The sequence below is a fragment of the Centroberyx affinis genome, unplaced genomic scaffold, assembly GCF_046629955.1.
Source record: "Centroberyx affinis isolate AG114_WGS23_722 - 3 ecotype Tasmania unplaced genomic scaffold, CSIRO-AGI_Caff_v1 ptg002095l_1, whole genome shotgun sequence".
Taxonomy (NCBI): domain Eukaryota; kingdom Metazoa; phylum Chordata; class Actinopteri; order Beryciformes; family Berycidae; genus Centroberyx; species Centroberyx affinis.
Window position 1 is genome coordinate 143,968 of NW_027280421.1, and position 16,311 is coordinate 160,278.

At 44.2% G+C, this 16,311-nt stretch overlaps 1 protein-coding gene across 1 annotated transcript; it reads left to right on the forward strand.

Annotated features, from left to right (window-relative positions):
- Window positions 1-557: 557 nt before the first annotated feature.
- Window positions 558-10,668, forward strand: cdk13 (cyclin dependent kinase 13). Its single transcript, XM_071531548.1, has 14 exons — window positions 558-2,619; window positions 3,242-3,814; window positions 3,911-4,072; window positions 4,199-4,338; window positions 5,388-5,558; window positions 5,729-5,918; window positions 6,044-6,100; window positions 6,280-6,381; window positions 6,498-6,575; window positions 7,239-7,355; window positions 7,467-7,598; window positions 7,722-7,918; window positions 8,419-8,946; window positions 9,139-10,668. The coding sequence occupies exons 1-14, from the start codon at window positions 1,466-1,468 to the stop codon at window positions 9,837-9,839; spliced, it is 4,302 nt and encodes a 1,433-aa protein (XP_071387649.1). The 5' UTR covers window positions 558-1,465; the 3' UTR covers window positions 9,840-10,668.
- Window positions 10,669-16,311: the final 5,643 nt, after the last annotated feature.

Genomic DNA, 16,311 nt, shown 5'->3' on the forward strand with positions numbered 1-16,311 from the left:
GTGCAGAATAGGTATATCCTATATTTATATAGGATTCCAATTAAATCAATATTTAGTTGGCAATTTGCAGGCTTTTGTAACAACTTAGCATTAGCACAAATCACTCACTAGCTTCAGTCAATTGAACATGAACAGTACACACACTGGCAGTAAACACAAGGAGACAAGATATTGGCATTAACATAGTTACAAAAAATACTGTGAAACAAGCAGAGGTCTGAGTATACTACTTATATAAATTCATCAACAGACTCACAACTCATCACAACTTCCCTATTATAGACATATTTTACAGTGTACAGAGTACAAATATTTACAATCCTTCCAAAAAATATGTGCTTGTCCACTCTCAGTTATGTATTTGTGTATTACAGTTATATTACAGTTTTCATATGGAGTTTTTATAACGTGAAAGCAGGGGTTTCCTTTGCAGGTGACGTAACCACTGATCTGGATTACGCATACGGGTATCATTGGTTAACACCGACGCACAAGGCCTACAGTTTGAAAGCTCTCGGGGCCCAGGCGAGCTGTAACGTTAGCTACTTTGCGAACAAAGTTCTAATATTTTGATATAAATTAAAGGAATTGTTTGGCCATTTTACCCTAAAAGGCACCTTCTGCTTTTCTTGACAATGCGGTTGCCAAAAGGAGCACCAACTCGCCAGGATACGTGGGAGCAGATGTGTTTTTGAATGGCATTGTTTTATTGCATCTGCCGGAGTTGACTTGAACTCCACGCAAGGAGAAAGAAGGCTAGCTGGCTAAATTGCTAGCCGCTAGCTAGCGGTGGCTATCCAGTCAACTCGCGTGCTAGTCACTTCCTTGTTGCACATTGGAGTGTGATGGAAGGCGTGAAGAAGTTTGTGGGAAGGAGAAATAGTTTTTTCCTCCTACTTTAACTTTATTTGGCGAATGGATTTAAATGTTTACGTGAACTGCCACATTTCGAAAGAACTGGTTTTTAAAATTGGAGGGTCTTCAGGCCTATGCTTTGAGCATGAAATGGAATGCGACTGTCTAGCAGGGCACAGTTAGCTAGTGGCGGCTAGCTGGCTAAATTGACTAGCATTAGCTAGCAAATCTGGGAGATGTTCAGCCCGGGAATACAATGGTTGATTATCGGCTGGCTCCGTAACTAAACACTTTATTGTGGATTTGATCGGACCGTGGACCTTGGTGGTGCTGAGTGTAATGGATTATCATCTGGAATAACACACTTCAGATGGTTAGTGACAAGCCTCCAGTGAGTTAGCTTTGGAAAGCTAACGTTAGGCTCGTGATTTAGCTAGCTGGCTGGCTGTGTAATTGTGCAATTGCTGTAACGTTAGCTAACTAGCTTGCTACCCACTACCCAGCTAGCCAAATGTTTTGTACTACAGTGCAACGAGGGGTATAGCTTAAGCAAGATATATAACATAAATATTATTCCCAAACGTGGCTATATTTGATATTTCATAGATAAATGCCTAATTCAGAGGTGCTTCGCGAGGGTCGGGGAAGGAGTCCCTCTGCACAGAGAAATGCTAATAGACAGGACAGGCGCAGTAAACCTGGAAGCGGTGCTGTTCAGCGAGAGAGACACCGTGAGAAGAGGCGGTCATCGGCGTCTAGGAGAAAGAAACGTAGACAGGCCAGGGAAAGAGACTCGTGGCATACCGGTACGCCAGACGAGCCTGATGGTGAACGAAAAGGCACTTTCGAAAGAGAGGGGGAACTTCGGACTTTGGTAGAGTATGATGACGTGAGCTCCCAGTCAGAGCGCTTTTCTGGGAGCCCCTCTCCCAAACTTGACCCACATGCTGATAGGCTCTCGGTGGACCGACTCAGCGATGTTGACTTAGGCGACTACAACGGACCAGCATCCCCAGACAGAGGTCACCCGAGAGATCGGGATGTAGTGCACCCCACGAAGGATGAGCAAACCAGGGGACCATCAGAGAGGAGCAGGCAGGAGAAGGAACCAAGAAAAAAGGACCGTCAGAGTCGCGAGAGAGACTCTTCGAAAGCTCGGAGTGGAGGTAGCATAAGTGGCTCTAAAAACAACCGGGACACTACAAGGAGTAATGACAGAAATGGCAAAAAGACATCTGCAACTCAGCCCCCAGTGTCTGTGGATAAAAGGGATTCAAAAAGCCACAGAAGTAAAACGAGATCTGAGAGATCTGACAAAGAGCCCCCGTCTGCATACAGAGATGCTCCACAATCTTACAGAGACGACCGTGAAGACCTCAGGGCATACAGGAGGAGTCCTGGTTTGAAAGCAGAAAGTCCCTATGGGACATCATATTCATACAACTATCAGTCTCCTGGTGGTTATAATCAGCTGCTACCTAGAAGAAGCCCGACTTATGGGAGCAAAAGACTGTCTCCTAGTTCAACGTATTACGGCCGGGATGCAGAGCTTTATGGGGCGTACAACATTTCGAAGTCACCCAGTTCATACTCAAGCAACAAAAGAAAGCGGTCCCCTGTGAGCCCAGTGAACTGGCGCAGGTCTCCGAGTTATGGCCGACATAGTCCATATGAACAAGGCGAGTTTGGTTCAAGTCCTTATGGGAACCGCAGGAGATCAAGAAGTCCATACAGAAAGTCACTGAGCCCAAGTCCAGATGTCAGGTGAGCTCTTAACATAAAGCAGGACTTGTGTGTTTCATCTGTTGGCTCTATTCTAATTGCTGTATTCACATAATTTGCTATAATAAGTAAGGCTTCAAAGATGATAGCTAATGGTTACTTAGGCTTACTTAAGATTTGTGTGCCTTGTTATATCATCAAATTCAAGACAAATTTGTGATTTTTGAAAATGTTGCCTGGTTTAGCATTGATTTTCTACATCACTGGCCGATTGTGCGATCAAAAAGAGGATAAAGTCAAATAGCATTTGTATGAATGAGGCCCTATGTTTGCTCGCGATATTGCTGGCATGCCTTTCCAAAAGCCTCAGACCAGATGGTCTGTTTAGCTTAAAAAATCTTTGCATGTGATGTGTTACTCAATTCAATAGGAAGGGTGTAATGCTTGCCTTGCTTGATATGCTTATGTTTTGCCTTCATGTTCTCAGTTCAGGGCACCAGAGACTTCACTGCCTCTATTTAGTATTCAATACAGACATTAGATCTCTAGTAATTACATTTTTAACACAGGCAAGTAAACTAAACTAAACTGAGACTGAATGCTGTGACTTGTGATATGATATAGAAACAAAATCTAAAAACGTATGGTTGTCTTTGCTCTCCAGGCGATCCGCCAGGTCACGTAGCAGAAGTCCATACTCATCCACAAGGCATTCACGTTCTCACAGCCGCCACCGCCACTCTCGCTCCCGCAGTCGCCCCTCTAGCCTTTCGCCTAGCACCATCACCTTCAAAACCAGTCTTGCCGCTGAGCTCAGTAAGCAGAAGAAGGCTAAAGCTGCAGAAGCGGCTGCCAAGGCCAAGAGCTCCAGCAACACCTCTACTCCCACCAAGGGCTCCTCATCTGCTCACCAGCCCAGCCCCAAGTCTAATCACACATCCAGGAAGGGCCGCCCTCCCTCTCCGCCACAACCCGAGAAAGGTCCCAGAACCCCCACACCCAGCCAGCCTCAGTCCCCCTCTGACCGGCCCTCCAAGAGGACCGCTGAGCACCAGCCTAGCAGGGACAGAGAACGAGACGGAAAGGGGAAGGATGACTCTGTACATCGAGACAAGAGGAAAGCACCAGCTTCTGCACAGGGCAAAGACAAGGAGCGAGTACCTGGCCCTGTCATCTCTACACTATCATCTCTACCATTGCCCCAAACAGTTCTTGAGCACATAGATAAAGGAGAAAGGTATGGGTGAACTGTCATTTGAATTTGCATTTTCCTTTATAGTTGATCGTCGGGGCTTAGTCTCACTCTCTTTTGCATTTTTTTTCCTACTATCAGCCTGAAGGACGGCTTGCTCTCAGGGAAGAAAAAGCCAGAGCGCAAAGCCCGTCAACTTCTGACCGACTTGCCCCTCCCCCCTGAGCTTCCTGGTTGCACAACGTCTTCCCCGCACAGCCCACCTGAGGAGAAAAAGGCCCAAACACTTCGCCGCAGGCCTAAGTATGTCTGTGGTGCATTTTGTACCATATCATATTTTTTATACCGTTGTTACTCTCTGCCACTGTTTGTTGTTTAGCTACTGTGCTTCCTTTAATCTGGTGTTTTGTTTTTATTCATAATCCCCAGAATTTGTGGCCCGCGGTTTGGTGAGATTAAGGAGACTGAGATAGACTGGGGCAAACGCTGTGTGGACAAGTTTGAGATCATTGGAATCACAGGGGAGGGCACCTACGGTCAGGTGTACAAGGCTAAAGACAAAGACACCGGTGAGTGTGTTAAAGGATAAGTCTGGCTATTTTTAACGTTGGTCTTATTTTCCTAGTTTATACCATCATGACTGTGTTCAAACTTTCAACACTTACTTCACTGTAGAGTTTTACCTTCCTCAAATTTGCAGGTAGTGCTACTGGCCAATACTGGTGTGTATTGGCCATCATGGTCAAAGCAATCTCCAACAATTGAACCCAAAAAGCCACTAAAGCATGTGCATTCAAAATAGTAACACTCATACTGCAATGAGATGGGCCTACATCTGATTTTCTGATTTATACATTGCCTGAAACTTGCATATATTGGGGTATTAGATGTTGGCAAGTAGACTGTTCAAGTAGTCTGATTCATGTCATATCTGATTTTCTGTGAATACTAACTGGTATCTGGAACTGATATCTCCCACCTGGCGTCACAAATTGCTACTGATGTTGGTTGTCCAAGGTAATAAAAATCTAAAATATCAATTATATTCACACTAATAAAATCTACCATACTTAAGAAAAGCAAGTATTTGCCGCAGTTTGTTTATGGTTGATTTAAAATTTATAGATACAAATGACTGTTGTCAGGATGTTTGTGTTCCAACGAGTCATACACATGAACGCTTTCAAGCTGAAGCAACAGAATCACGTTTTCTGCTTCTTTTTCCGATACGATGTGTACGTGGCAGAAGACAGGCAGCCAGCAAAGTGAATGAGGAAGTGTGTGAGCAAGGCTAAAAAGTATTAAATGGACTATAACTCAATCACAGCTATTTAATGACGTGGAACTGCAGTGTGTGTTTGTTGTGTTGAAAGGACGTGTGTTGTTCACTTTTTGGTTTGACTGTTGGAGTTTGCTTTGGCCCTCCGGGTGTGTGTATTGTAAAGGACCACTACCTGCGAACTTGTGGTATGTAAAGCTACAGTGAAGCAAGTGATGACATTTTTAACACAATCAATTCTCATGATGGCAAAAACTAGGAATTGGCATGAGAATCTGTTAAGGATCAGATCATCACATGATCTAGTCTTGACATTCAGTTCCTCCTTCTACCCCGCAGCTGAAATGGTGGCTTTGAAGAAGGTTCGACTGGACAATGAAAAGGAGGGATTCCCAATCACAGCCATCAGAGAGATCAAGATTTTGCGACAACTCAACCACAAGAGCATCATAAACATGAAGGAGATTGTCACAGACAAGGAGGATGCTCTGGATTTCAAGAACGACAAGGGTATGTTTTTGCCCTATGAGTAAGACCATACAATACTGACAATACAATAAAAGACAATATAATAAAAGACAATACAATACATACAATACGTGCCATACAATACTGTAAAAAAATTTTGTATAACAATACATCTTTTTCTGATAACTACGTCTTTATTCCTTCCATCCCAGGTGCTTTCTACCTTGTATTTGAATACATGGACCACGACCTGATGGGTTTGCTAGAGTCTGGCCTGGTCCACTTCAACGAGAGCCACATCAAGTCTTTCATGCGACAGTTGCTGGAGGGCCTCGATTACTGCCACAAGAAGAACTTTCTGCACAGAGACATCAAGTGCTCCAACATCCTGCTCAACAACAAGTGAGTCCTCAGGATAGACACCCTCCACCAAAATAAACACAATGCTGCAATGCGTTTTTATTAGTCACAGAAATGTTTCCCCACCAGATTTTATTGGCTGAATGTTGTTTTTTCTTGCTCAACAGGGGTCAAATAAAGCTTGCAGACTTTGGTCTGGCTCGGCTATATAACTCTGAAGAGAGGTGAGCCTCCTATAGGCTATAGGCCTGATAGATTTGACTACTGTACTTTGCATTTGTAGTGTACCACAACTGTAAGCTCTTTTGCCTTATCAAAGATCCATGTCCACGATTATTTGCATTCATCTGTATGATTGTTGGTACTGATGAACAGATTTCCCCGTCTGTGTTCTCCTTTCCAGTCGACCATACACCAATAAGGTGATCACACTATGGTACCGTCCCCCAGAGTTGCTCCTGGGAGAAGAAAGGTACACACCTGCTATTGACGTGTGGAGCTGCGGGTAAGAGCAAGACTGAAATTGACACAGGTTCACTGTGTTACTTTATTATCTGCCTCTTCAGTGCCATTTTTTTGAGAGTGTAATCATAAATTGCATGAATGTTTTATCCATCCTAGATGCATTCTTGGAGAGCTGTTCACAAAGAAACCCATCTTTCAAGCAAATCAGGAGCTTGCCCAGTTAGAGCTCATCAGGTAAGTTTAGGCTTTGTAACGGACCAAAAAAAATGGACCAAAACAAGAGAACTGGACGGTGGTCTTGTATGTTTCAAAACCCAGTGAGGATGTAATCCAATCTACCACCCTATCTATGAAGCACTGTGCATTATGGGTTAAACACACAAATCGGTCCACTCTTTGCACGCCTGCAGCAGACTGGGAGGGCAAAGTCTGCACACCTTTTAAAAACCGTCATAGCCAGTGGATATTTCAGATCCCCTGCAAAATGTCAGTGGTGAGTGTTGTGTGTGTGAGCGATGGTCACATGGCAGACACAAACAAGCACTGCAGGCAAATGTTAATGTGTGCCATTACAGTAGAATGAGCCAATAACAGAATACTTTCCGTACAGCACAATTTTGACACTATTGGTGCTGGAACAGGTTTTCCGCTCCATTCCAAACATAGGAAAATAAAAAATCTTCACGGTTGTATAATTAGCAAGAGTGCCAGTAGAATCCCCTATTTTCACAAACTGAATGGTAAAAGCGAGAAATTAAGTGAAAGGGTATCATTTATTTACTCAGAATCTCATTCTGAAACAACCGTAACCTCAAAGTTTATAAACTATTGTTGGGAAAGCATTGTCATGTTTTATGTACTATTCTGCTTAAACAAATGAATTTCTCTCTCCTTTAGCCGAATCTGTGGTAGCCCCTGTCCTGCTGTCTGGCCAGATGTAATAAAGCTTCCCTTCTTCAACACCATGAAACCAAAGAAACAGTACCGGAGGCGATTACGGGAGGAGTTTGCTTTGTAAGTTTATCTACAAGCTGTTTGATAACAACAGAGCTCATTCGTTGTATTAAGGACTGGGCCTTCCAGCAGTTCATTGTTCTAAGATTTTGTGCTTCTGTCATTGGTCAGTATCCCTCCATCAGCCTTGGACCTGTTTGACCACATGCTAAACCTGGACCCCAGCAAACGCTGTACGGCTGAACAAGCGTTGGGCAGCGAGTTCCTCAAGGATGTGGATCCAGACAAGATGCCACCACCAGAGTATGTTACGGTTCATGTTTTGTCACCATGCTGAGCCTGGAGCCTTTGGTCAACTTATCAAAGCTACCAAATTCCAACATTTTCTCACTTTGTCCCAACTTTTTTCACATCTGTTCTCTCTAGTCTTCCACTGTGGCAGGACTGCCACGAGTTGTGGAGTAAGAAACGTCGGCGACAGAAGCAGATGCCGGAGGAGCTGGCAGCCCCTAAGGCTCCCCGTAAAGAGCTGGGCCTTGATGACAGCCGCAGCAACACTCCTCAGGGCTTCCCTGCTCCTGGAGGCATCAAAGCCCAGACTGCGGCTGCTTCTGCGCTGCTGGGTGAGAGTATATCTAGTCATTCTGTCTGCCACATATCTATGTTGGTCATGTTTAGATTCAACACATTGTGGAAGAGCAAAACTTCTGCACACACAGATTCATGCGAGTTTCTTTATTAAACCAAGCTTTCGGTCAGGTAGACCTTCTTCAGAGATACAATACACTCAATGAACTGGGCAAGGATATATACAATCAATTGTATGCAGAATACCTCTGCTGCACAATTCTTGTGGCAACCAACATGTCACAGAGGAAAGTGTAGTTCTTTGTTCTCAATTTAGTCCAAATACACAGATACAAAAACTCAGATACACATATCAAGTATATTAGCAGGACAAAATACATATATTATATGGTGCACAGATGTGTTTGGGGCTATATCAAAGAGCACAGTGTGAAAAGATCCAACACATTAAAATGTTATTTCCCAGACTACACACACTGACTGACTCATAACATGACTCTGCATTACAATATAATTTTTCTCTCTCTTCTTGCAGATGCAAAGGGTCCCAACTCTCAGCTGACCCAGGAGCAGCTGGCTGTCCTCCTGAACTTCCTTGGCCAGCCCAAGAGTGCAGTCAACACTGCCCAGTTTGTCCAGGCTATGAGCTCCAAGGTCAACCAGGAGACACTGCAGCAGCTCTCCAAAGTCCTCGCTCCCACTGACCCAGAGAGGCTTGCTGAGCCGCCTCCTCAGCCCGCACCCACCAAGCCTCCCCAGCCCGCTGCTCCAGCAGGAGTGCCCCGCACACCCCCCATGCCCAAGCCTCCTTCACCACCTCTGTCTGCAGTCTCTGCACCATCAGGTATTCCAGAAGGAGAGGCTGCAGCTGCCACCCAGACAGCCATGACTATGCTGCTGGCTCAGCTGCTCCAGGCTCAGCAGGCTCAGAGGCAGGAACCCAGTGATGGTGGAGAGGGAGCAGAGAGTACCAATCCTGCAGCAGCAGCAGCAGCAGCCCCAGGGGCGCCTCTTCCGCCTCCAGAGGTCAAACAGCCCCCAGAGCCCAGCCCAGTCTCCCCAGGTAAGACTTCTTTAGAAGATACAAACCCACCAACAGAGTATTTTCTTTCTTTCTTCTTTTTACTTTTGAATGACAGTCTGAAATGTTGAGTATTGCTCTGAAACAGAAATTCAAACTCTCAACTTTGAATCAGAACTGGATTCCGCCCTTTTATATCAACCAGTAACCATTATCATATTCTCTGTCTTTCAGTGTCTGAGGTAGGTGGAGTGTCCATCCTCCCTCCAGACCAGAGACCTCCTGAGCCTCCAGAGCCACCTCCACATGCCGACCTGGACTACCGACAGCCACCACCTGAGCCCAAGACGGGCCACGCTCCCCCCATTGCATCTACAAGCGGAGGCGATGGAGGGAGACCCCCAGAGCCAGATTACCCACCTCTCCCCACTGCAGAAGGGCCGGGATACGGGGGAGATTACAGCCATCCACCTCCTCCACCCTTCACTGCTGCAGGGTTTGGGGACAGCTACATGGGTCACATGTTAGGGGGAGGCCTCCCACCTCACACCCTGAGAGAGGTGTTCAGCGGTCCTGCCCAGGCCGCTGGCTCCTCCTCGGCTGCAGGAGCCCTGCCCCCCGCCCACCAGGACCCCTACCCTCCAGGCGCCGGAGCCGCTGGCCCCAGCAGCATGGTGTTCACTGGGGACAAGGACCACCGATTTGAGTACAATCACAGCCCCTTACCTGTGGAGGGACAGCCCAATCCCAATGCTATCCACTTGTACAACCACGCTATGGGTAGAAAGGACGGTGTACCCCCTCCCCCACCCATCCCGGCACCGGGCCAGTCCTGGGGTTCCCCTTCCCAGGCGGGGGCTCCACCACTTCCCCTCGGCTTCGTCCCGCATGTGAACTCGACAGCAACGATCAGAGGGCGAGGCCTGCCCTTCTGATAGACTGTGGAAATAGGAATTGGCAGTTTGTGACAATGGACATAGACTGGAGGACTCAGAATGTTGAGCCCGAAGCCTCTCAGGCCAGACCAGGGGGATCTGGAGATGCACACTCAATTTGTAATAACTTAAATCTGTGTAAGGCATTGTATTCCTCCTCTATCTGGAATGTGGAGTACGTTGTAGAAGGACAGCAAAATAACAACGGAGGAGCTTTTCTTGCTCATACCATTTTCATATTTTTTTGTAATCTATTCTGCTGTCTTTTAAATTAAACTTTTACCTTTTTTGAGTGTACATTTATCAGGCCAGGTAAATTTTAAATCTCTACCTTAGCCTTTCTGTAATTGCTCCAGGGCAGACTAGTATTAATGTTTTGCACTACTGACTCAAGTAGGCGGAAACTATTTTAGCTATGAAAGGAAATGAATGATGTGCTTTATATGCACAATTAGGAATATGACCAGTAATGTAGTTTACTCTTTTTTGGCCAAGAATATGTTGAAATAATGATGGCTCCGTTGATTGGGTTGATGGCTTAGGGTAACAGGACGGGGAGGTATCTGACGAAAAGGACTGTTGGTCCCAGAGAGACTGGTAGCACTTGGATGACTGCAGTAAAACTGAAGCTACTGAATGACTTGATGGAGAAAGGCTGTTTTCACTTTAAATTCCACACGCCTTTTTGCCAATAGCCATTGTAAAATCATAAGCAAAACAAACACGTAACCCAAGTTCAAAAAGGAGACGAACAACATTGTCTTTTTTTGTACTAAAATGATTTTGTCCCCCCCTCCACCCCTTTGGCAAATGTTTATTAAAGAAATGCCAATAACGTATTGTACAAGTGTCTTTCTTTCATTACTGCTAGGCCTGTTGCTGAAATTGCTCTCCCTGTTACATATAGGGCTGGTTTCACGGACGGATCAAGCCTAGTCCTAGACCAAGAATGTTTTTCAATGGATATCTCCATTGAATTTGTCTTTAGGATTAATTCCTGTCTGTGAAATCAGCCCATGGTGTACATGATGAATGATCAATTATTAATGTGGTCACCTCATGGGTCACACCACTGGGTGGCAGTATCATGTCACATACCACCACACTATCACATACCTGCAATGTGTGCTCATTGCAACACATGAATGTGGTTTTTGCAGAGTCAGACGATGCAATTTTGCTCAAATGCAGATTGACATTCGGTGGTGAGACAGACTGAAGGCAAATGTGGGCCGTCCATCTCACTCAAAACCAAATCTTTACTCCTTCAATCAGCATACAGACAGTCAATGTGTTGATGACAAGCTTCTGAGTGAGTCAGTATTATGCAAATAGACACATTTTGGCAATACCTGTAGCATGAAAACCTTTACCCTTTTTTTTTTAAAAACGCACTTATTTAACTAGGCCAGCACTGCTGAGATCCAATTTGTCTTCCAAGGGAGACATGGCCAAGGAGATAGCAGCACACATCGAGTTTCAGACAAGATAACATCATCTCAGCTACAGATGTAGAGCAGCGCGACTGTCAGGAAGAAAGCAAAACATTCCAATGGACGACAACTTCCAACTCACTTCTATAGCTTTAACTCACGCTTTGAACTCTGCAAGAGAAATGGTTTCAACTCTCTGAAGGCTATTACATGCAGGGGATGAAAGGATCCCCCCCCAATCCCCCATCTCTGTTTGCGCTTTTAGGGACAGAATCTTAGTTTGTACTCTCTACTAACTATATTTTCTACATTTCTATAGTATATAAACACCTGAGCAAGAGGAAAGCTGTCCTAAAATAGCTGTATTAATGAAGGTATATCACATTGTTAATGATCTTTCTTTTTGCTGGGAGATTATCCTCTACACACCACAGGGTTTATTGCTTTCAATAAATGCAATAAACATTATTGGTTTATTAATTGGATGTCTTTCTTAACACCTAGTATTCAATTCCATTTTTTTCCATTATAATGAGTGTTATCTTGCTACAGAGCTCAACTCATTTTTAAAATAATGAATTGAGGATACATTTAAAAACAGGTTGCTTTATCAGAGGAATGTTAATCCAACTGGAACAATTCGTAATGTGTAATCCTACATACACCAGAGTAAGAAATCAATCATGGATTATTATCAAAAAATGAAATGCTACTCATTACTATTATTATCTTTATGCTTTATGCACCTGTCTCTTCCCAGTATTTTCTGCTCTCCATTCCCAACACACACACACACACACACACACACACACACACATCATTTCTCTTCAGTCAGGAGGATCAGAGTGCAAAAACTCATATTAGGAAATATTCAAATGTTGGCAATTGCTATTCAGACAGGCATTAAAGGCTGCCTAATCTAATTTGCCTCAGATGCTATCATTCTCACAGTCATTCATCCAGCCAGCAAAGATAATACAAACCACACAGGGCAGCAGGGGTTAGAAAAAGCTTGATGCACCAATCATACTGCCTCCTGGATATAATGGAGCCACAAATGGCAAAAGCAGCACCCATGGAATGATATTTTGCATGCCGCTAAAAGAAGAGACATATTCCACACACATCTGTCCTTTGTTTTACCCATTCCATCCAAATATGAATTTGTCACGTCACGTCGCTGCTGCTGAAAAAGTGATTATCTCAGAGGGGTTCCATTCTGCAAAGCTAATTCGGAGTGTGATGGCAGCCAGTCTGTGATTAATATGGCGTGGATGATGGATTGCAGAAAATTTACACGAGCTTCAGTGAGACTGGCAGCATCATATTTTCTTGTGAGGGACTGAAACAACAGTGAATACGATTTAATGGGAGGACAAAAAACAAGGGCAGAGCATTGTGAGAAGTGAGGCTGGCGGGGTGTGGAAGATATCGCAGGTTTGAACCAAAGCAGCACTCTTCACCTTTTGGAAACTTATATCCAATTATATATATACCAACTTTTAAAAAGGACACATCCCACCATTCAGTCCAATCCTGCTGGCTGCCAAGGCCCTCATCAACAGAGGTGCACACCGAGTTTGAGCCTCCTGACAAGGTGTTAGACCTTATTCCCATGGCAGCCATTTTGAATTTCCATCACACTCAGAGTGGGAAACTGTGCCCGGAAGAGGAAGCAGCCGAGACAGGACCTGTTGGGGGGCTCCAGCTCCCCTCGGAATAAGGCAAGGCAAGTTTATTTATATAGCACATTTCATATACATTGGCAATTCAAAGTGATTTACATAAACAAAACAAAAATAAAGACATAAGTATAAAAAGTGAAAGTGCATGAAAATCATATTTAAAAAGACAGTGCAAGAAGATAAAAAAGTGCTTTATAGTATAGAAAATGAATGGATGGATGAATGGATATTTGGCCAACTACTTGAATCAAGCCTACGTAGCTATAGCTAGTAGCTAACTAAGCTAACTTCCTTGTTGAATTCAAGCAGTCTTGATACGCCCAAGATTACCAGCTAACTGTTCTAGGTCTAGCTGAAGTCCTCACTCGTGTTGAAGTAACACTACTTTCATAGGTCTGTCTATGCCAGTCCTTTGAGTAGAGCTTCCCACTGAGTGTGACGTAAATTAAAAATGGCCACCGTGGGAATAAGGTCAACAGGAATGCTCTTGCTTGGGGCCTCCTGAAAGTGTCCCCCCCTTCTCACACAGAGGACAGCCACCCATGAAATTTAAGGCAGGAGCTCAATAGAACAAGAAATGCAGATGACATGTTTAATTTCTTGGGGTGGGTGGTAAACAATAACACACACTGACAGCATAATTGGCAGAGAGAAAAGAAGGCCCATCACATGAAGCCCAGAGAGCAGCAGATGGCCAGTCTGTCCTGTGACGGTATTTACAGAGCCATGGTAGCCTACTGCTGGTTGTAATTTCTCCCTCTTTCTCTCTTTCTCCCACTTTTTTGTCACTTACACACACACACACACACACACACACACACAGGTTTGTATTACTATACTTGTGAGGGCCATACATTCATTCCCTAACCCATAACCCTAACCTTCAACACAAAGAAAATATGTACAATTCCAGTGTATTGATTGTCATGAGCTCATCATGTGCTTTCCATGTGAGGGTTTACGACTCTCATGCATAGACAAGATCCTATTGTTCCTTAGACCAGTGGTTCTCAATGTGGGGTCCGGGGACCACCAGGGGTCCTTAGGGGCTTCCAGGGGGTCCCCAGCAAACTGATGAATTGTTAAACATTATTTCATTTACAAGAAGTTAACACAATTAGAGAATGTAGAAGAATGACTATTTTGATCATAGTTTCTCTGTTATCTCTCTACCTACAATACAGATAGTCTGGAATGGAGTCATGGAATTCTGGACAAAATCATTTAATGGGTTTGAGAGACAAAATCTCATCAAATGGGGGTCCGTGGCCCTAATGTAGTCTAAATTAGGGGTCCTTGATATGAAAAAGGTTGAGAATCACTGCCTTAGACACACTGATACAACATCCGCACAAATACGGCAGTGTTAGGATCATGAGACAATGCTTTGTCTAGGGGGGGAGGCTTGCAGGTGGCTGTCCTTGAAGATATAAGCCTGGTTAGTCCCTTGTCAGAGAACTGCACCATTCCCTTTGCTATGATGTACTTCTCTCCATGCAGCATTGTATCATTAAAGAGAACACTAAATCAACGGACGGCAAACTTGTCTTTATTATAAAATTATTCATCACCCCTCAACCTCTAACCCCAAAATAGCCAGTTAAAAAATTGAGGACCAGCAAAATGTCCTCACACACACTGAGCATCACACAAACACACACACACACACTTAAATTGTCACTGCTGTACTGCCCAAGTGAGCCACAGTGTGGTGCTAAAAGATTAGGCAGGAGGAGGAGGAGGAGGATCTGGCTGAAAATGAGAAGCATCTCAATCCATCAAATAGATTTCATAAGCTTTTGCGAAAGTGAAAATCATGACTAAGATATACCTTTCATCCTTGAACCAAAGCCCATAAATATAGACACGTGTCCATTAATAATGATGTCTGGCAGGTAGACCTGACAGAGTGAATTCATCCTCACCTGGAGGGCTCATATGCATGAAAGTAATGACTCTCCTTATTCCAGCAGAGGGCTAAAGCCTGTCCTGAACTTAGCTACATACCTGGCTCTTGCTGGAAACAGAAAATTGCCAGGAATCATTTATGTGCACAGATTTCATTATCATCCGTAACCTTATCATATTTGGCTAATCAGAGATTTACACAGGCTGGAGCTTGTTAACTTACAGTAGGACAGCATTAGTACGCCATACTGTCCCAGGATGACACGAGGATGGGAGGTGCTACCTGAGTTCCCCGTCGACGGCTGAGCGGAGGGAAAAAAAAAATTAGAGTTAAGGGTGATTTATTGAAGAATTAATGTGTTGACTTTGAATTAACCTTTGAGATTCTTTGGGAAGTGAAGTATAATGTGACCTTCAGTGCATCACGGCGCCTCGGGCCACGCTGCTCCTTGAAGTAGTGAGTCAGCCCAACTAGGGGCTGTGCAATGGCTAATGTGCTGTTTTGTGTGTGTGTGTGTGTGTGTGTGTGTGTTCAGAGAGAGAGAAAGAGCAGAGAGAGAAAGAGCAGAGAGAGCGAGCGACAGCATGCTCATGCATGAACTCGAGGAGATGCCGGGGGCTGACATTTTTAGATAATGTTTTGTTTACAATTTTTGTCTTATTTCGGAGTGATTTCCTCCCAGGGCTCCGTTCAAAGTGTTTTTTAATTAAAATGTGAAATCTAAAAGTAGTAGTCGTGAGAGAATAGCTGTGCAGTCATCCAAATGTGTGCACAGTAAACTTGCATGCTGTCAGTAATTATGCCTGCATATTATTAAGGCTTACGCAGCATACTAACCATTAACGTTGCTGCATCACAGGTGTTAATTTCTTGTAATTAACAGGTTCTTTTTAAAAGACGTATTAAGTGTATTAGCTGTCTAATTTCAGAGACAGTGATTTACTTAATATTCACTGAATGAGGAGCAAAGCCTTCTGGACAAATCAATCATGATGGAGTGTTAAAGGGCAGTGGTCTATATCAGGTCTATAAAGGTCTGTCTTTTCAGCGGTTAGGTGACGCTCTGCACCGGCCTCAGCTGTTGACCCATGGTTAGTGAAACCCGTTACTGAAGGTTTACATATTTAATCCCCATGACCCGTCAGTATGGCCATCAACAGCCATGTGTCCCGTCAAACTGTCCCGCAAGAAACTGAACCTCTACCTGCTCAGTCATTTTAAAAGTCTCCATAGGGATGTGCAGTAATTCTACACAAAATTATACCGTATGCACTAGGGATGGGACGATATATCGAAATTCAATATATCGCAAGGCAAAAGTGAGACAATACGTATCCTGGGGCAGAAAAATGAATCGTGATATTAGCTCCATTTTACTCTGCTGCAGTAATCACAAATGAGACGGCTTGCCCATCACAATTTCACAAGCTCTCCATCCAAATTAT

Excerpts from the sequence above, each read along its gene's own strand:
- cdk13 (XM_071531548.1), top strand. The coding sequence starts at position 1,466 with ATGCCTAATTCAGAGGTGCTTCGCGAGGGTCGGGGAAGGAGTCCCTCT. Across the intron at positions 5,559-5,728 it reads GGATTTCAAGAACGACAAGG|GTGCTTTCTACCTTGTATTT; the intron begins GTATGTTTTTGC and ends CTTCCATCCCAG. Across the intron at positions 7,919-8,418 it reads GGCTGCTTCTGCGCTGCTGG|ATGCAAAGGGTCCCAACTCT; the intron begins GTGAGAGTATAT and ends CTCTTCTTGCAG.